The following is an 18,445-nucleotide window of genomic DNA, read 5'->3' on the forward strand; positions in this document are numbered from 1 at the left end:
TGCTTACAAATGTGTATAGTTATGTAGTGTTCTTCCCCCTGCCTCATCCCTTCACCTAATCCTGAACCAGGAAGCTCAGTATGAACAGTGCTAAAGGTCCTGCCCAGACAGTGTTAAAATTGTGCTGCAGAGCTGGGAATTTTGGGAGTCCAAATAACGTCTATTTCTCTGCTTTGAATGCGGTGTGGAATGTGATAGCTGTCTGCTAATGAGGAGACCACTCAGGGAAAACTAGATTCTTTAGAATCAGGTGGCAAGCACCAAAGAAGAGGTTAATTGCGAATCTTACTGACTGACCTTTCATTAAATCAACCTACACGATTTAGAAAATACGTTCATGTAGTACTCTGCTTGCTGTCAGTGTCTTGTTCATACGCAGATGCTGAAAACCCACTACTGCTTCGTCAGTCGTCACCCAACATTCTTAGATTATGACCTGTCATACATTAGGCCCACCTTCAGCAGCCCATGCGCTAGGTGGAAAAACTAGACCAGCCCTTGGTAAATTTGCTGGTGCCGTATCCCGGCGCCCAGCCCAGCCCTGTCTCACTTCTATGTGTGGAACACGGAGCAAAAATGCCCGTGGGACAAAATATTTCAAAGTCACAAAAGGAGGGGTCATGCAACAATATACACCAAAAACCGATGTAAAATTTTTTGTAAATTATCCCCAATGAAAAGAGTATTTCACAACTTAAAATTGCAGAAAAGCTTGTTCAGTCCCATTGGGTCCCATGAAGGTGACGTCATCATTAGCTTAGAAATTGCCTCGTTGAGTCACAGGACATGGTGCCAATTCCCGTCCTCAGTGCCATCTATGACCATGACTGTAGGGTCACAGTCACTTCTTTCAAAGGAACCCATTACATACCCTGACTGAGCTGACTCCAGAATTCACACACGTGGCAGCCATGTGCCATCCTGTTGACCGCTACATAAGTGATGTCACACTGCCGCCATCTATTCCTTATATACAGTGTAAATTCCACACTCCTCTGAAACATTCCCACAGAAAAAGAGACAAAACCTCAAAATCTTTTTTTTTTATTTCTTTTTTTTCTTTTCTTCAATTTACAAACAAAGCAAAACATAATCCCATCCACATAAAGATATTATACAAATCATGGAAATTTCTGGCAAATGTCATGTTCATTAAAAAGGTCCCACCCTTCCCTCTAATCTTTCACAATTTATATTTGTAACCAGGCATTCCTGAATGACTTCCAAGCCTCCTGTGGCTAACATGTCCAGCAGGATCAGTGCGGTCTGTCCTATACTCACCGCATCTCTGTTTTCATGGTCACTGCCAACACTTGCTTAAAGGGAATGTCCACACTTGAACTATTTAAATAGGTCCAGAATTCTGGCCTGATTCATTTCCTAATACATCTTTAGTGTGGTCAGAGCTCCAAATCCCCTGTATCGCCATGAAGGCATGATAATGTTGTGTTTGCCTGCAGTCGCCACTAGTGGGAGCTCACTTGTATATTGTTTACACATTGAACTCAATAATAAACCAGTTTCCAATAAGCTCCCTCTAGTGGTGGCTGCAGGCAGCTGGAAAAGGAGATCTTACAGCTACAAAATATATTATGTAATAAATCATAACAGAATTTGGGATCTAGAAATTACATGGGTCATTTCGCGTAGAGATTTGTGTTTAAATAAATAATGGTAATATGGTGTAAGATATATAAAGGAAAAAGTCCCTTAAAGAGGACCTTTCATGGAATTTTTTTTGTTTAATTAAGTACCTTTACTTGCGGGATACTCTCAGCTAATGCTGCCATCCTTGTTATTTTTTTCCAAATACCCTCTTGCTTGCCCCCCTGCAGTTTTCACACCCAGTATGAGCATCGATACAGGGAGGAGGAGACGGCCATGTTTCTCAGTGGGCGTCTCCTTCTCCTTGGCTGTGCCGCAGTCCAATTGTAGCGGAGCATACTGGGTGCAAAAACTGCAGGGGGGCACAGCGGGACAAGCGAGGGGTATTTGAAAAAAAAGTACAAAAATGACAGCATCAGCGCAGGGCATCCCGCAAGTAAAGGTACTTAAATTAGACAAAAAATAAAAAAAATTCCATGAAAGGTGCTCTTTAAGTTTTTGAGTTGCTCTCTTCTCCATAACAAATTGTATTTTTTGGGAAAAGCTAGGTGACTATCTGGGTGACCTTCATTATGGCTTCCACCTAGCTTTACAAGACTCCTAGTCAGCAAACCTGCCTGTAAAGATGAGTGACAACTCCAGTAGGATCTCTAAATCTGTGCCCACTGGACATGACCAGATTTTCCAGACAGGGAATTTTTTCACAACCTAACAGAACGGGGCGACTCACAGACTTTCATTTACTGGTATTCTTTTATTTTTAAAGGGGCATATAAAACAAAACAGCCACCCCTCAAGAGAGCTGCGGACTGCTTGAGTTTACATCAAATGAAACTATTTCTCATTAAATAAACAACCTATCCGCAGTCACAATACCATACATAAATACTGTATATCTAGAAAGAATGTTTTGAAATTTTTCCTGATAAATTGAACATTTCGATGATCAGCAAGTTACTGAAATACGACTGCAAAATTACCTACTAGCACCGATATAAAGAAAACGATTCCACATTGTCTCTGCTGTCAGAAAAGCTAGGAGGGAGCAGGTCATAAAAGTTCTCTCTTCAGTCAAGAAACATGGATCATACTGGAAAAAAAAAAAAAAAAAAAACATTTCTGGTGGCGCCGTCCTGCCAGGATGTGCAATTAAGGCGGCAGAGAGGACAGACAGGAGCCCGAATCTCTTAGCACTTCCTCTATCAGATTACAGGACGGGACTATGGACAACATTACAGCTGAACCTGAAGATCTTCCACAACCCTGGACAATTGCTGGTCTACATAGGGGTTGGTAATGTCGACTGTTCCCCCTGCCAGAGGCTGACCTGCCTCTGTGCCACCACCCAGCACCACACTGGACTCATTCTAATCTAGAACCTACTGGAGATTCCCATCTCACTACTCATCATGTTCATTTAAGGTACATTCTATAAGTGGCAAAACGGAATTATCACTCTTTCTCCAGGAGTGGTGTCATGAGGGCAGCTTTTCTCTTCCCTCCCGTTAGGACAATCTGTGGCTGCTCTCTCCACCAGTTTGAGCTTCTTCACCTCGTCTTCCACTCCCTCTACTTGACCTACTTCGTCTACAGCTCGAGAAGGACTTGCATTATGACTGGACTGGGTGCCATCTCCAGAAGCACAGCCGTCAGCCAGAGGGCTTATGGGGCTATGGACTGGCATCTTTCTTTTCCTTTGATGTTCTCCCTGGTGATGTTTATTTTCATTCTGGATATCTCCACAGTTAGAGAGTCCATTGAATTCCAATGCACCTTCTTGGTCATCCTCGATCTTCTTGATGACTTCCTCCTTTCGGACTTTCTTTGTTAGGTCCTCTATATTCGAGTCTTCTTTGGCGTTCTCATAGTCAACGCTCTCTTCTTTTTTTTCAACATGCTTTATTTCCTCCATGTTGTCTTTTTCTAGACCAATGATGGAATTGGAGTCCTTGAAGAGTGGAGTGCTTTGGTCAGGACTGGTCTCTGTGTTATGATTGGTACTGTTCTCAGGAAAGGCACCTCTGTCCTTCATAGGTATCAACTCATTGCCGGTGGCTTTTTCCACCTTGGAGCCATGCTGACTTGCCGTAGCCTTCTCACCTCTGGCTCTACTAGACTCAGAGAATTTTATAAACTGTTTTTCCTGGTTCTTGTAAGTCTTTGAAACTGTATTCTTTTCTACGTCATCTCTTAGCTCCTCTGAGCCTGCATTCATGGCATTCTGTTCCCGTAGATGGAAATGTTTTAGCTTCTCCACAGGTCCCCAGATAAACTTGTCTTGGTGATTATTTGACTTGTAGTTCTCCCAGGCAAAATGCACCAGCTTCCTGCGCTCGTGCTTATCCTTCACGGCGAACATGAAATAGTCCAATACGCTCCTTTTCACATTGGGTAATTTGTCTCTCAATAAGGTCTCCTCTAGAAAAAACTTGACCAGAGGAGCCTGGAAGTGAATATAGCCCATCTCCCCCAAACACTTCAGTATCCGGGTGATCCGCAGGTTGTTGTGGTTGTGACTGTAGAAAGATGAAGACTTAGATTAGAAGTTGCTTGTTTACCATTTTTTTTTCCTATAAAAATGGGGCTTGAGAGAACATTTGACAAAAATCTGTCCCTGTTTTTCACAGCCAAACACATGCCCCACCTTTGTTGGGTGACAACCAATATGGCCACCAGAAACCCCCAATTTCTGAGTGATACAGCCTTCTCACACATTCTACAGGGGCTGCCCTCTTTGGACAATCTCTTTCTAGGTCCTGTTAGAGAGGAGTCCCCAGATGGGAGTCCTCTCTATTAGTCACAGTATTGTTGATTCTCTGGCTTGAGGACTGCTAATGTTTCTGGATTACATGGAGTCCCACTGATTTCAATGTAGTGTTGTTGAGGAGAAGGTGATCACTTGCTAAGAGTCTCTCCAACCCAAAAGAGGAACAACTGGTAGTGAGTAATAATGCATCAGCTAGTCAACCCCATTATCATCTGTATGTGTGCAATTCATAAATCTAGAAAAGCTGACAACTCCAGTCACAGCCACACTTCCACAGCTTTCCCAGAAATTAAGATATAGCAGAAGGAGACTTCAGGGTCTTAAATCAAACCCCAAAGATGATGGAAGAACTGCATCACTTACTAATTCAGGTTCTTAAATCTGTCCTCCCAGTTCTCTGCCCGCGCCACTTCTCCTGTCTCCTCGTTCAACAGTTTGATACCGTAAAAGCCTAGCATAAGTTTGTATGCTTCAAGAAACCTTGCCATGACGGCTTTATCCTCCATCATCATCTAGACCAGGCAAACAAATGACAAAAACAGGTCAGATATAAAACAGTTAACAGTAAACTTAAATTTATATATTATATATCCACACACACACACACTGTATTCATTGTACCTTGATCTCATGCAGGGTCAGCGGTTTGGCATAAGAGTTCATCCCAAATTCCCGTAGTGGAAACAGCCTGAAAAAGAAGATTTAATCACATCATGTCTCTTAACTCTGCCCTCCCAAAACCAGCCACTGGCCGTCCAATCAGCAGTGAGGCGTACTGCTGCCTCTTATGCAACAGATCTATCAGAGGGGCTCAGGCTGGATGATAAATCTGCTGCAGGGACAGACACTTTTCTCTAACTTTATGCCAACTACTGGTTGGCTTAGGTTGAGGCAGAATTTTACACCAAAATTGTAAATCCATTACATATAGGCCACACCTCTTCCCACCATGTCACAACCCTTTTCTGCTAAGCAATGATACTCCAAAATCTAGGTGCATATTTTTGCAACATATTTATTAGGCAATTGTGTAAGCTTTTATTAAAAAGAGGTAAATTGCCCCTTTAGCAACCATCTAACTAAGTGTTGCTAAGGAGAATCCGACATTAACCCTTTGGCATCGAGGCCTATTTTCATTTTTGCATTTTGGATTTTTCCTCCCCACGTTCCAATAACCATAATTTTTTTTTTTACTATTTACAACGAGTATAAAAAAAAATTTATTAAAAGAACTAAATGTTTTTTTTAATAAAGCCCCCCCCAAAAAATTAGACAAATACTGACAGGTGATGGGCGCAGATTGGAAAGAGGAGTGGAGATGGAGGGAGAATTTTTAAATTATTTTGGTAACTTATATCGCTCCGGTGTGGATGATACAGAGGCCAAGATAGATGATTTCCTAGAACAGGTTAAGATCCCAGTGCTGTCGGACTCGGTCTCGGCCACTTTGAGTGCCCCCATTTCTTTGGATGAGCTACAGGCGGCTTTGCATGAGACCCGGGGCTCCTCGGTGCCCGGTGCGGACGGACTACCGTTTGGCATATATAAAAGCCATGCGGGGGTGCTCCTGCCCGGGCTGCTGCAGGTCCTGAATGAATCTAGTAAATGTGGAAAGCTGCCCCCGTCTTTGACAGAGGCAACGGTTACGTTGATCCTTAAGAAAGGGAAAAATGGCAACAAAGTTGAAGATTACCGTCCTATATCGCTGCTTAATGCAGACTATAAAGTAATTGCAAAAGTTCTCTCCAACAGGTTAAAAAAAGTAATAACTGGCCTAGTCCATACAGACCAGACAGGGTTTATCCCCGGGCGACAGATCCAGACCAATATACGCCGGACCATCCTTAACATTCAGATTGGAGGGGGGAGGACCGCTCCATCCTGTCCCTGGACGCCGCTAAGGCGTTCGATCGGGTGGAGTGGTCCTTCCTCTGGCGCGTCATGTACAAGATGAATCTGGGTCAGGAATTTATTGGATGGGTCAAATTGCTATATAGAGAAGCAACAGCCAGAATTAAGGTTAATGGGGTGCTCACCCCGGCCGTTTCCCTAAAACGGGGGACACGGCAGGGATGCCCCCTCTCTCCACTCCTCTTTTCAATCTTTATGGAACCCTTCGCCTGCAGGATACGGGCTGAACCTTGTATAGTGGGGTTTGGGGGGAGAGGGACGGATGATAAGATCTGTCTATATGCAGACGACGTGTTGCTTTATCTGAATGACGGATGGAGAAGCGTCCCAGATGTTATGCGGATAACAGAATGGAGGAATTTGGTAGAATCGCCGGATACGAGATAAACTGGACAAAATCTGTTTTCTTCCCCCTGAATCGGGTGCCTCCCTTGAACGATCTCAGGGTCAGAATTATTGCTCCAACAGACCATTTAGACTATTTAGGGATAAAAATTAGTAACACCATCAGGGACTATAATATACTAAATATTACCCCTCTAGTCGGGAAAAAATAAGGGTATGGCAGAAACTTCCGCTTTCGCAGATTAATAGGATCGCTTTGATTAAAATGGTTCTGTTGCCTTGGATACTGTACACGGTTAGTTCCTGCCCTGCCTGGATTGAGGATAGTGTTTTTAATCTGATTGATCGATTAATAAATGATTTGATATGGGGCAGAAAAAGGGTCCGTATTAAGTTACAATATTTGCGAATGGCGGCAAGTAATGGCGGCCTAGGCCTGCCCCACTTTCAAATCTACTACTTGTGCTCACAACTACAGTGGTGCGTCAACACCGGGGATGGAGTATTACTATCCCATATTTTAGGGCAACGTCAACAGCATACATATAATATATTCAGCATACTGGAATCCGGGCTTCTGGAGCGTGCGGATATTTGTTGCCCCATCGGGGCCGCGCTACAGAAGACCTGGAATAAAATCAAGGCACTTATCCAGGCCCCCCAAGTTCTGGATTTCTCCCCGTTATGGGATAACCCTGCGTTAACAGAATTCTTGACACTTAACGAAAATGATTATTGGACTCGAAGAGGTATCACGTTATTTTCACATATATACACGAAAGGGAAAATTAAATTAATAGGGGAACTGCTTCAACAGACACCAATAACGGCATTAGAACACTATAGATATTTTCAAGTACAACACGCTTTAGCATGCACGCTTAAAAAAATACCTTTGATAACAGCCACTCAGGGGTTTTTATTATTTTGCTATAATATAGTAGGGAATAAAATTAAGATCTCACTAATATATAGGAGATTTATTGAGGAACTAAGTACGGTCACTAAATTTAAAAGTGTAGATAAATGGAAGGTGGATATAGGGGAATGTAACTCTTCAAAATGGCGGGAAATATATCAAAACATCAAGAAGGCCTCCCTTTCACGACAACACCAGTTGACACAATTCAAAATAATACACCGTTTATATGTTACCCCGAGTCTCTTATCTAAAATGTATAGTAACAAGGGACAAGAATTCAGCTGCTTGAAATGCTCCCTTGTAGCCGCAGGGTTTGTACATATGCTGTGGGACTGCCCAGTTATTAAGATCTTTTGGGGCAGCATATCCCAGGCGTTGGTGGTACAAAGTGGGAATAGCCCCCCCTTAACTATCCAAGTAGTTGTGCTTGGACTTCTCCCTCCCGAGTACAAAAAAAGAACTACCAAAAACGAACAGGCTTATTGGTTGAAGGGATTCTTATTGGCCAAGGTAATAATCTTGAGACAGTGGGTGAAAGATAGATCGCCAACAATAAGTGAATGGCAAAGCTTAATGACAAGAATAACAGATTTTGAGGGCATGAAACGGCGCGGGGTGAGCTATGCCACAGAAACGGGCGTATAGAGAGGGGAAATGGCGAGGAGAAATGTCCTGACTGGAACTGATGACCACCCACTTGCTGCGGCTATGTCCTAATATTAAACAAATAAACTGTCAAGCATTCTTAAACAATGAATACCACCATAACAGTTCACACTAAATAGGATCCGATACTATGAAGGTTTGAGAAATACCCAAGAGAGGGGCATGAGCGCCCTACCGCCCCTCGTGGCGGCCGTACCAGGCCAGGTACGCTGGGTGGGGGGATGGATGGGGGGCTTTTGGAGGTCAGGGGGGGGATGGGTTTTGGTTTTGTTATATGTGACAGAGAATTGATATTAATTGAGGGTACTTCGGTATTTAGATGCCTTTACATGTATATACGCTGTTTAGCATCGAAGTGATACACTGCTTTAAATGTACCTGTCATACGTGCCTACCCTCTCTGACCAGATAACCTTTTTACATTGTTTTTATTTCAAGAAAAGCAATAAAGATATTTAAAAAAAACTAAATGTTCTTTTTTTTTTTTTTTTTTATACATTTTGTTTGGGGGGGATTAAAGAGGACCTTTCACCAGAGGAAAGCCTCTAAACTAACTATACAGAGGTGTAGAGCGGCGCCCAGGGATCCCCCTGCACTTACTGTTATCCCCGGGCGCCGCTCCGTTCGCCCGGTACAGCCTCCGGTATGTAAGGAGTTAGGCGCCACCCATTTGATCCTGCCGGCGTCTTCTTCTCCTATGCTGTAGCTATGAGCTATAAGCTGAGCGCTGCCATTGGCCAGCGCTACAGCATAGGAGAAGAAGACGCCGGCAGGATCAAATGGGTGGCGCCTAACTCCTTACATACCGGAGGCTGTACCGGGCGAACGGAGCGGCGCCCGGGGATAACAGTAAGTGCAGGGGGATCCCTGGGCGCCGCTCTACACCTCTGTATAGTTAGTTTAGAGGCTTTCCTCTGGTGAAAGGTCCTCTTTAACGTTTATTATTTTTTTGGCATGAGGTAATGGGAAAAAAAAAAAAAGCCTATTCCACTTTGTTTTTTTGCACTTTAAATTTATGATGTTCACAATTCCGTTATCTTTTGCTCTTTTTTTTTTCAATGCTGTTATTAAAGGGACTGTGGCAAACACAGCGAGATTCCATAGAAGTGTGTGCTTTGTTTTTTTTTACCACTTTTTTATGGAAAAATATGTTTAATTTATTTTAGTTTATTTAAAAGTTATATATATATTTTTTTTACTCTCACTCGGCAACATGGCTTTTATAATGCAGTGGGATACCTTGTAGATCACTGCATTATAGCCTATCACTTTAACAGTGACAGGCTGTCAATCAGGCTGTGTCTGTGGCCCAGTGTGACAGACATACTGTCATGGCAGGCCTATGGGCTATGTTAGGCAACACATTGGCCCCCCATGATTGTGTTCATCATGGCCAATGGTGACAGGGTTCCTCTGTGTAACTACATAGATGCCACTGTTTCTATTGACTGTGGTGATCTGAAACGCTGTAGGAGCATAGCCATTAATGGCACAGGCAGCAGAGAGTGAAGGGAGTATACAGACTGCGCTATACAGAAAACACTCCACAGGATGGTAAAAAAAAATTATTCAAGCGTTTAAAAAAAATATATATATATATATATAAACCAATATTACTGGGCACTAAAAGGGTGTTTTAATCGAATCAATTTGATTCATCACCCAACCCTAGGTATATTATATATTGTTCACGTAGCAGCAACTCTTTCCACTGCCTGCTCTCTGAATACAATACATTTTCCTAGTTTTAGTACAGGGGGAAAGATGAGCAATTACATATATGATTTGTGCACGTGACATGTAGTTACATACTGCAGTACATGAACCACTCACCACTGGATGTAAGAATGGTTCCGCTCTAGAGTGTTGTAATCTTCCTTCCATTCACTGAGCAACTCTCCAATATACAAACCTGTACGAGAGAGTTATCTGATCAGTAACCAGTGCAATGCAGACGTCATGAGAGACCAGTGTGAACTGAGCCTCATCCTGCCCCATCAACTTAGAGCACATGCTTCTTTATACTCTGTAAATGGGTGGTCCATCTTTGGGGACTTCTCGCTATGCTATTGTTAGTCCCCATGCGGTCTAGTGGTTTGCCAGCAGTAGATCGCTATTAGACATGATCTGCCATCATGTGAATGCTCATTAGCTATTATTGCCCCAAAAAAATAAAATAAAAAAATAAAATCGGCCACTGTAGTACAGGCTTCATGCACACAGCTGTGGCGGATACCTTCTGCGTGCATTCAGAATTCTCACTCGTCAACAGAAAGAATAGGAAAGGATCTATAACTTGTGGAATAGCCGCACAGATCTACAAAAAAAAATACGGCCCAGATATACTAATCGTAAAGAGGATGTAAGCTTAGAAGTGCTGTCTACACCTGCACCAGATTTACCACAAGGCTCAGGCTGGATGACAAACCTGGTGCAGGGATAGACACTTGTCTCTGACTCTCTACAAACTATTGGTTGGCTTACGTTGAAACAGATTTTTAAACCAGAATTGCACTAAAATTTTGCAGCAAAATGGTGCATCTTAGGCCCTGTCCTTAAATGCACCACTTTTTTTTTTTTTTGACAGATTCCTGCCACATTAGTAAATCTGGGCTACTGATGTGTGCACAGCGCCTTAAAAATGAATGGGTCAGTATGCTATCCGCAAAAAAATACACACGGCACATGGATGAAAAATATTGTAGTGTGCATGAAGTCTTAGGGACTTTATCATGCCTTGCATTCCAGAATTCTGTCTTCAAAAAGACTTTTTTGGCTCATGTGAGCAACAATTTTGCGACTTTTCGCATTTCTAAACCACTTATTCCAGTTTTGAAAAGGGGGTTGGTGAGTGGCCGTTGGGTAGCTATATTAACGAGTTTCATTCCAGATTTATCGCTGCGAATTTTTTTTTTTTTAAGTTACAAAAAAAGGGTAGAGTAGAAAACTTGAGTAAGCATATCCAGACAAAAGTGTTAGTTTTAAAGACGCTCCAAATTAACAACATGCAACGTTTGATAAATTTGGCGCAAAGTACACCAACGCAGGCTCAAGCAAAACTGACTTCAAATCATGATAAATTGTGTCTTAATTAAGATTAAATATTTATAGTACGAGTGGCTTGACCAGTATGCCTCAGGATAAATCGGTGCACACTCCACGACCTACCCAAAGTCGTTGTAATCTTGGTAAATATATATGAGTTCGGGGGGCACTCTAGCTTCTGGCAATATATGGACACGCTTTTAGTAACAATAAAAGTGAATTTTATTAGGATAGATGTATATACGACAAATGCACAAGTGTATTAAGTGGATGTCACGTGATGGATCCAGTGGTATAAAAGCGTGCATCCAAACTCGTGCTAGTGGCGCATATCCATAAGTTCACATAAAAATACATAGATCATGAAATATAAAATAATAGTCTAGTGGTGAGCAGGTGTAACTAAGGGGCTGGTTTAGGTGTAATTACACCTGCTCACCACTGAGATGTCAATGGCGAGCAGGTAAACAATGAAGGGAAGGCTGTGCTGGCACGGCATGCGCTCTCTCTTCAAACAGCTGATCGGTGAGGATACCAGGTGTCGGACCACCGCCGATCTGATATGGATGACCTATCCTAAGGATAGGTCATGAATAAAAATAACTTGGACAACCCCTTTAAAGCCAGGCTGGATACATACTCATAATTAGGAAGACAAGCAAATTCTATAATCCGATCACATACACCAAGGATACTGCTTATCTTGCTCACCATTTGGCTCAAAACACTTCTTGTTCTGGTAGAAGTCCAGGTTGGGCATTGTTCTAGAATTTTCTCCCTGGGAAAAGATTTAATTTTAATAAAAATGCATGCCAATGTTACAGTGCAGCTCTGCTTGTTCAGACTGGCTGCTGGTTTCCGTTATTTTCTGAATAGTCTTGAAGGAGAGGCACCTTCAGGTGTGAATGCGCTTCTATTTTGGGAGTAGAATTTTTGTGCACTCCCCCCCCCCCCCCCCCATCCCACAGGTGACCTTGTTTAGATGGTACATATAGCTGTGCTTGCTCCTCCTCTCATTGGTTGCTGATGCCCATAGAGGTGACTAGGAGCAGCACACTATATGTGCAGGGTCTGTTCTCCTGAATATAAATGCCATACGGCATAGGTAGGTTTAGAGTAGGACCTGCCTGACTGAGACCACCTTGGTGCTGGTAGGCGGGCACAGATGTGTTTTGCTCAAAATATATTGACTGAGAGTCTCAGATTTTATTATTAGAGTGAGGGCTTAGGCTACTTTCACACCTGCGTTCGGGTGTCCGCTCGTGAGCTCCGTTTAAAGGGGCTCACAAGCGGCCCCGAACGCAACCGTCCAGCCCTAATGCATTCTCAGTGGACGCGGATCCGCTGAGAATGCATCAGTCTGCCAGCGCTCAGCCTCCGCTCCGCTCAGTGAGCGGACACCTGAATGCTGCTTGCAGCGTTCGGGTGTCCGCCTGGCCGTGCGGAGGCAAGCGGATCCGTCCAGACATTCAATGGAAGTCAATGGGGACGGAACCGTTTGAAGATGAAACTATATGGCTCAATCTTCAAACGGATCCGCCCCCATTGACTTTCAATGTAAAGTCTGGACGGATCCGTCTGAACAACTTTCACACTTAGAAATTTTTCTAAGTTATAATGCAGACGGATCCGTTCTGAACGGATGCAAACGTCTGCATTATAGGAGCGGATCCGTCTGAGCAGACATCAGATGGACCCGCTCCGAACGCTAGTGTGAAAGTAGCCAAAGTTAACATGTTTTGTTTGCATAGTGCATTATTTTCCATGATTTTGGCTACTCATTTGTCAGCACAAGCTCACCAGGACGGCCTGTCCGGATTAGCATTGTGGTCAACACAAATGGTACCAAGCTAACATTATACTTCAAAACACTTACTTGGATACAGGTCTGGTTGTTTATAGCCACTTATATGGCTTTCTTACTATGCGGTCATCAGAGTTGTTCAGTAGTGCAGCCTCAGGCTTTGGGCCAAATGTGTACAACTAAAGAGGGGGTTTTCCTTTAATTGCTATGGAAGACTGTACTAACCACTCCAGCAAAGCAGAACAGTAGGGTAACAAGATTACCATGCAAGGCTGGTCGCTGGAAAGTTCGCCCCTGTAACCATGTCTGTAGCACTGCAGGTCTCTGGCTGCTCTGTTCCTCCACCGCCGAGGGAAGTTATGCTGCAAGGAAAAAGGAGGAACACTCAATTTTAGAAACTGCAACACTACAGTAATCAAACTAATTCTTAATGCGGACTGTGGTTAAATGCCCCCATAGGACGGTTCTGCAGTCACAGCTTCTTCTCTAGGCAGTTCCCGGTCAGTACAGCCAGAATATACCTATTTGTGTTTGATCACAGGGTCCAACCCCGGCTGGTGCTACTTTCATTGTTTAGGGACAGGCACTGCGATAAGCGGCTGTGCCAACAGTGAAGTAAATTGGACACAGTTACAAAGTTACATAGTTAAAGGGATTCTGTCACCAGGTTTGACCCCTGTCAGCTAAACATATGCCGATGTTCAGGGCGTCTTCACGATTCCTAATGTGGGCTTATTTAGCTAAAAAAACAGCTAATACTAACCTGTCAGTCAAACAAATAAGGTGACCAAGGGGATGTTAATGGATGCACGGTGCCCGCCGCCGTTCATGCCCAGCGCCGCCTCCTAATCCTCTGTGCCGCCTCTCGCTCTCCGTCCCTCCCCCCTCCTTCTGCTGTAAGATCTCGCGCTTGCGCACAGGGCTCTGCCTGATGCGCCCGTGCGGACTTCTCCATTTGGCTTCTTACAGCGAAGTGCGCATGCGCCGGCACTTCGCTCAACCCCTGTATGCGCGAGATCTTACAGCAGGAGGAGGGGGGAGGGAGGGAGAGCGAGAGGCGGCACAGAGGATTAGGAGGCGGCGCAGAAGTCTGGAAAGGCGGCGGGTGCGGCCGGCACCTTGCATCCATTAACATCCCCTTGGGCACCTTATTTGTTTGACTGACAGGTTAGTAATAGCTGTTTTTTAGCTAAATAAGCCCACAAATGACATTTATAAGCCCACATTAGGAATCGTGAAGACGCCCTGAACATCAGCATATGTTTAGCTGACAGGGGTGAAACCTGGTGACAGAATCCCTTTAATACGGTTGAAAAAAAGATAAAAGTCCATCAAGTTCAACCAAGGGATAGGTGGGGACGTGAAAACCAGAAGGAAGATGCTGCAATACAGATGTTTGAGCTGCTATGTCTGTGTAAATAATAAAGAGGACGTGGAGAAGCAGCACCTCCACATTCCACTGATCAAATACTGACCAGTAACACCATATTCAGGATCTGCGTCATACACTTGTGTGCATGAGGCCTAGTACTACTGAAAAACAGCCCATGGTAAGTACCCCCGTTAGGGCTTATTAAAGGGGTTGTCCAACAAAAAATATTCTACTGTTTTCAAACCAGCACCTGGATTCTTTTGTAATTGCATGTAATTAAAAATTTTGTATAGACACTGGGTTATTCAATAAAACGTATCTGTATAGCGCCTCCAGTTCTTTAATTCTATAACACATGCTAAAAAGGTTTTCCAAAATGTTGATACTGATGACCTATCCTCAGTATCTGATCAGTGGGGGTCCGACACCCAGGACCTCCGCCGATCAGCTGTTTTGAGAAGGCACCGGTGCTCCCGTGAGCACAGCAGCCTTCTCGCAGCTCACCAAGTACAGCGCCATACATTTGATAGTGGCTGTGCTTGGTATCCGCTCAGCTCCATTTAAATGAATGGGGCTGAGCGGCGATACCTAGCACGGCCACTATATAATGTACGGCACTCAGGAGCTTCTGAAATTCTACACCCACCAGTCAAAATACCTGGTCTCCAGTCTGGTCCAGCCCAGGACTGGGAGATGCTGCCTACCTGGCACATGCACGAACTCCTAAATCCACCTCATCTGCACATGTGCCAGGAAGATGAATGGTTTGGGCAACATACACACTACTTTCCCTGTCCTTGGCTGCAGAAGCGATGTGCCCGTCCACAGACCTGACCAAATGCCTAATATTCTGACTGACGGTGTGATATATAGGTGGATGTACAATTTTGCGAAAAGAGGCCCGTCACCTGACCTGGTTCCAGAGCAGCCGATCCACACAACTCCCAGACGGTAAGTATATTACAAAGTTCCTTCTATAGGCAAATTAAGGGTTGGCCTCAGAGCAGACAAGCCGAGGGGTCCTCCCATGTGCCCCTGAGCATAAAGACCCTACTCATCCACCTGCAGGACCAGGCAGCCGCTTGCTTCTGTGACTGGTGTGGCCAACCACAGGCCCCAGTGGTCGCAGCAGCTTCAATGGTTGTGATGTAGCGTTCAAGCCGGTGCGACTGTCCACGGGACGAATAACATTTACTGGTTCTGAGTGGAGCAGGGGTGGGACGGCGGGCAGGTAATTATTTTTATTTTTTTCTTATTTAAGGGCAGGATCTCAGGAGTTGTGGGCTTCAAGGCCGGACAACCCTTTTAAGGTGGGTTGCTGGGTCCTGGAAAACCCCTTTAAGGTCTCTTAGAAACCACAAGTAAGCAGCACCAGAATCTGTGTGATTTGATGCTGTCATTTACTTCTGCATTGTGTGAACATGGGTGTAAAAAACCGCACAGACATCTGGTCTCTGGGCCCACAGGACACCATCAATCTCTGGCTGCCAAGGCCTCAGGGTTTTCGTGCAGCCTACAGGGATCTCCCCCACCCCCCTCTATAATCAGCCTCCATCACCCCCCCAGGAGAGGCCTTATCCCAGTACCCGGGGCTGCGTCCTCGGCTCCCGAGCTCTCTCCTCCTTCCTCCCGTCCTCCTCCTCATCTTCCCAGGTAGAGTCATACTGGGACGTCCACCCGTCCTCACCACCGTCCCGGGACATGCTGTTGGTAGCGGGGCCGCGGAGCCAGGGCCCGGGCAGCACCAGGCAGGGGAGCACGGTGCCGGCTGACGTTCTGGAGGCCACAGGTTTGGAGTCTCCGCTACCTGACAGCTGAGAAGCGAAACTGAAACCCGGCGCCGGGCAGTGACGTCACACGAACGGAGGCGCAGGCTAGCACGTCACGCAGGTAGAGCGCAGAGGATGCTGGAAGTTGTAGTCAGACGGCTGGAGCTAGAGTTTGACGTTCCTCTATGCAAATGCTAGTATCTAAACTCCTGTGCCGTAAGGATCTTTTGACGTCACGAGGTCATGTGACATTGGAAGACTGTCTAGCCAATGCCTGCCATTGTAAGTGCAACAGAGGTGGTCGCCCACTCATGAAGGGCACATCTGCCTAGTCCTAAGTCCTGCAATGATATGATGTATCACGGCATGAATAGATTTTCCGTTCAGGAATCTGGGAGAGATGAAGGATCGCTCCTGTCAGAGCTGTAGTATTGGCTATGAGTCGCCACCCAGCTTTCCTGGAGTCAAGAAAAGCAAATGTGACTGTCCAGATGTGATAGAATCGGCTTTACTTCCCCCAGATCCAGGATTCAGTTCACAGATAAAGTCCGAATGGTTGTCTGTCTGTTAGAACCCAGTAGATCCAGCTCTGGAGCACCATATACTGCAGGACCGGAGCACTGATGCGTTTTAATCCGTGTACTGATTATTTTAAAGACATAGAAGTCATCACTCGTCAAGCAAGAGATCCAGTGACTAATAGTAATTAACCCGTTACTGACTCTAGCAAAAGTGTAAAACAAGAAAAGAGGGAGGCAGCGCCACATGTGCGGGGTCACTTTGTAGAGAGAGGAGTCATAACCACTGTAGAGAGCCTTGCTGGTAAATGTAGTTCGCCAACCGGCTTGTTCCAGGCTGCAGCCGCAGTCGTTCTGTGGTGCCCCAGTGGATGAGGTATACACAGCGGAAGGAAAGGGAAAACTGGTAAAAAACCGTACTTTGACCGTTTTTTCCGGCGCTTGCTTGGAAGGATTCAGGCCCAAATCATCGGACAGATAAGGGATTAACTTTTATTTGCAAAAGTGGCAGAAAACGACATTATAAGTTAAAGGGGTTATCCGATACTATAAACTGCCCCCCCCTCATACACCGGGCCCCTCACAGTGAATGTGCTAACCTGGCTCCTGCTTCTCCCCATGCGCGGATGAAAACATCCAGTGTCCAGGGGGGAGCAGCCAATGGCAGGCGGTGACGGGGATCTCTCTAGCATCGGGGGTGACACTAGGGAGGCTCGTCCCTGTCTGCCATTGACTGCTCCCCCCCTCCGGATGTTTTCGCACGGGGAGAAGCAGCAGCGGCGGTGCAGGGACCAGGAGCCAGGTAGGTATATTCCCTGTGAGGGGCCCAGCATATGGGGGGGCAGTTTACAGTATTGGATAACCCCTTTAAAAGGCATCTGTCAGAAGATTTGTACCTATGACACCGGCTGACCTGTTACATATGCGCTTGGCAGCTGAAGGCATCTGTGTTGGTCCCATGTTCATATGTGTCCATATTGCTGAGAAAAATGTTTAAATATATGCAAATGAGCCTCTAGGAGCAAAGGGGGAGTTGCCATTACACCTAGAGGCACTGCTCTCTCTGCAACTGCTGTCACGTCCTATGGTGTACGCTGTGACACTGTTCCCACACTTGCGGTTGACCGCGGCAACGTGTTGCTGTGAGAGCATGCAGTGGCAGTGTCTCCTCCTTCTTGGTGATTGCTGTGACATGGTTGCCACGCATGCTGTTGCCGGTAGTTATGTGTTTGGCGCCGTCTTTCCATCTCTGCTGCGGCAGGTAAGTGTTGGTTGCTGCTAGTGTTCTGTTGTTGCACTGTGTACTTACCTGCCGTCCAGTTGCTGCATATGGTCTTTTCCCTTCTGTTACTAGGCCTGTGGGAGACTCCAATTTATCTGTGTCGTGGATGAATCGGCCGTCTCTTATTCCTGACTTCCATATTGCAGGGAGGCACACCTTAAAGGGGAAGTGCACGTGCAAACCACAAACTACACGTTGCCCCTGGCAACCAGTCTGCACGACAACCGAGTCACAGTCAAACACCAATTTGACCGTGATTGATAGGGACAGGCAGTGTAAACATCCTCATGCCTGGTCCTGTCAATCAAAGTAGAGATGGCGCAGCAGTTGCAGAGAAAACAGAGCCTCTAGCTGTAACGACAATACTCCCATTGCTCCTAGAGGCTCATTTACATATAATAAGACATTTAACATAATTTTAACATAATTTTAACATAAT

At 45.2% G+C, this 18,445-nt stretch overlaps 1 protein-coding gene across 1 annotated transcript; it reads right to left on the minus strand.

The window, feature by feature from the left end:
- Positions 1-1,026: 1,026 nt before the first annotated feature.
- On the minus strand, positions 1,027-16,281 carry LOC121004416 (opioid growth factor receptor-like). Its single transcript, XM_040436616.1, has 7 exons — positions 16,024-16,281; positions 13,329-13,427; positions 11,973-12,039; positions 10,050-10,128; positions 4,994-5,060; positions 4,736-4,884; positions 1,027-4,121 (listed from the first exon to the last, which is right to left on the minus strand). The coding sequence occupies exons 1-7, from the start codon at positions 16,138-16,140 to the stop codon at positions 3,035-3,037; spliced, it is 1,665 nt and encodes a 554-aa protein (XP_040292550.1). The 5' UTR covers positions 16,141-16,281; the 3' UTR covers positions 1,027-3,034.
- Positions 16,282-18,445: the final 2,164 nt, after the last annotated feature.

This window comes from Bufo bufo, chromosome 6 (assembly GCF_905171765.1).
Source record: "Bufo bufo chromosome 6, aBufBuf1.1, whole genome shotgun sequence".
NCBI lineage: Eukaryota > Metazoa > Chordata > Amphibia > Anura > Bufonidae > Bufo > Bufo bufo.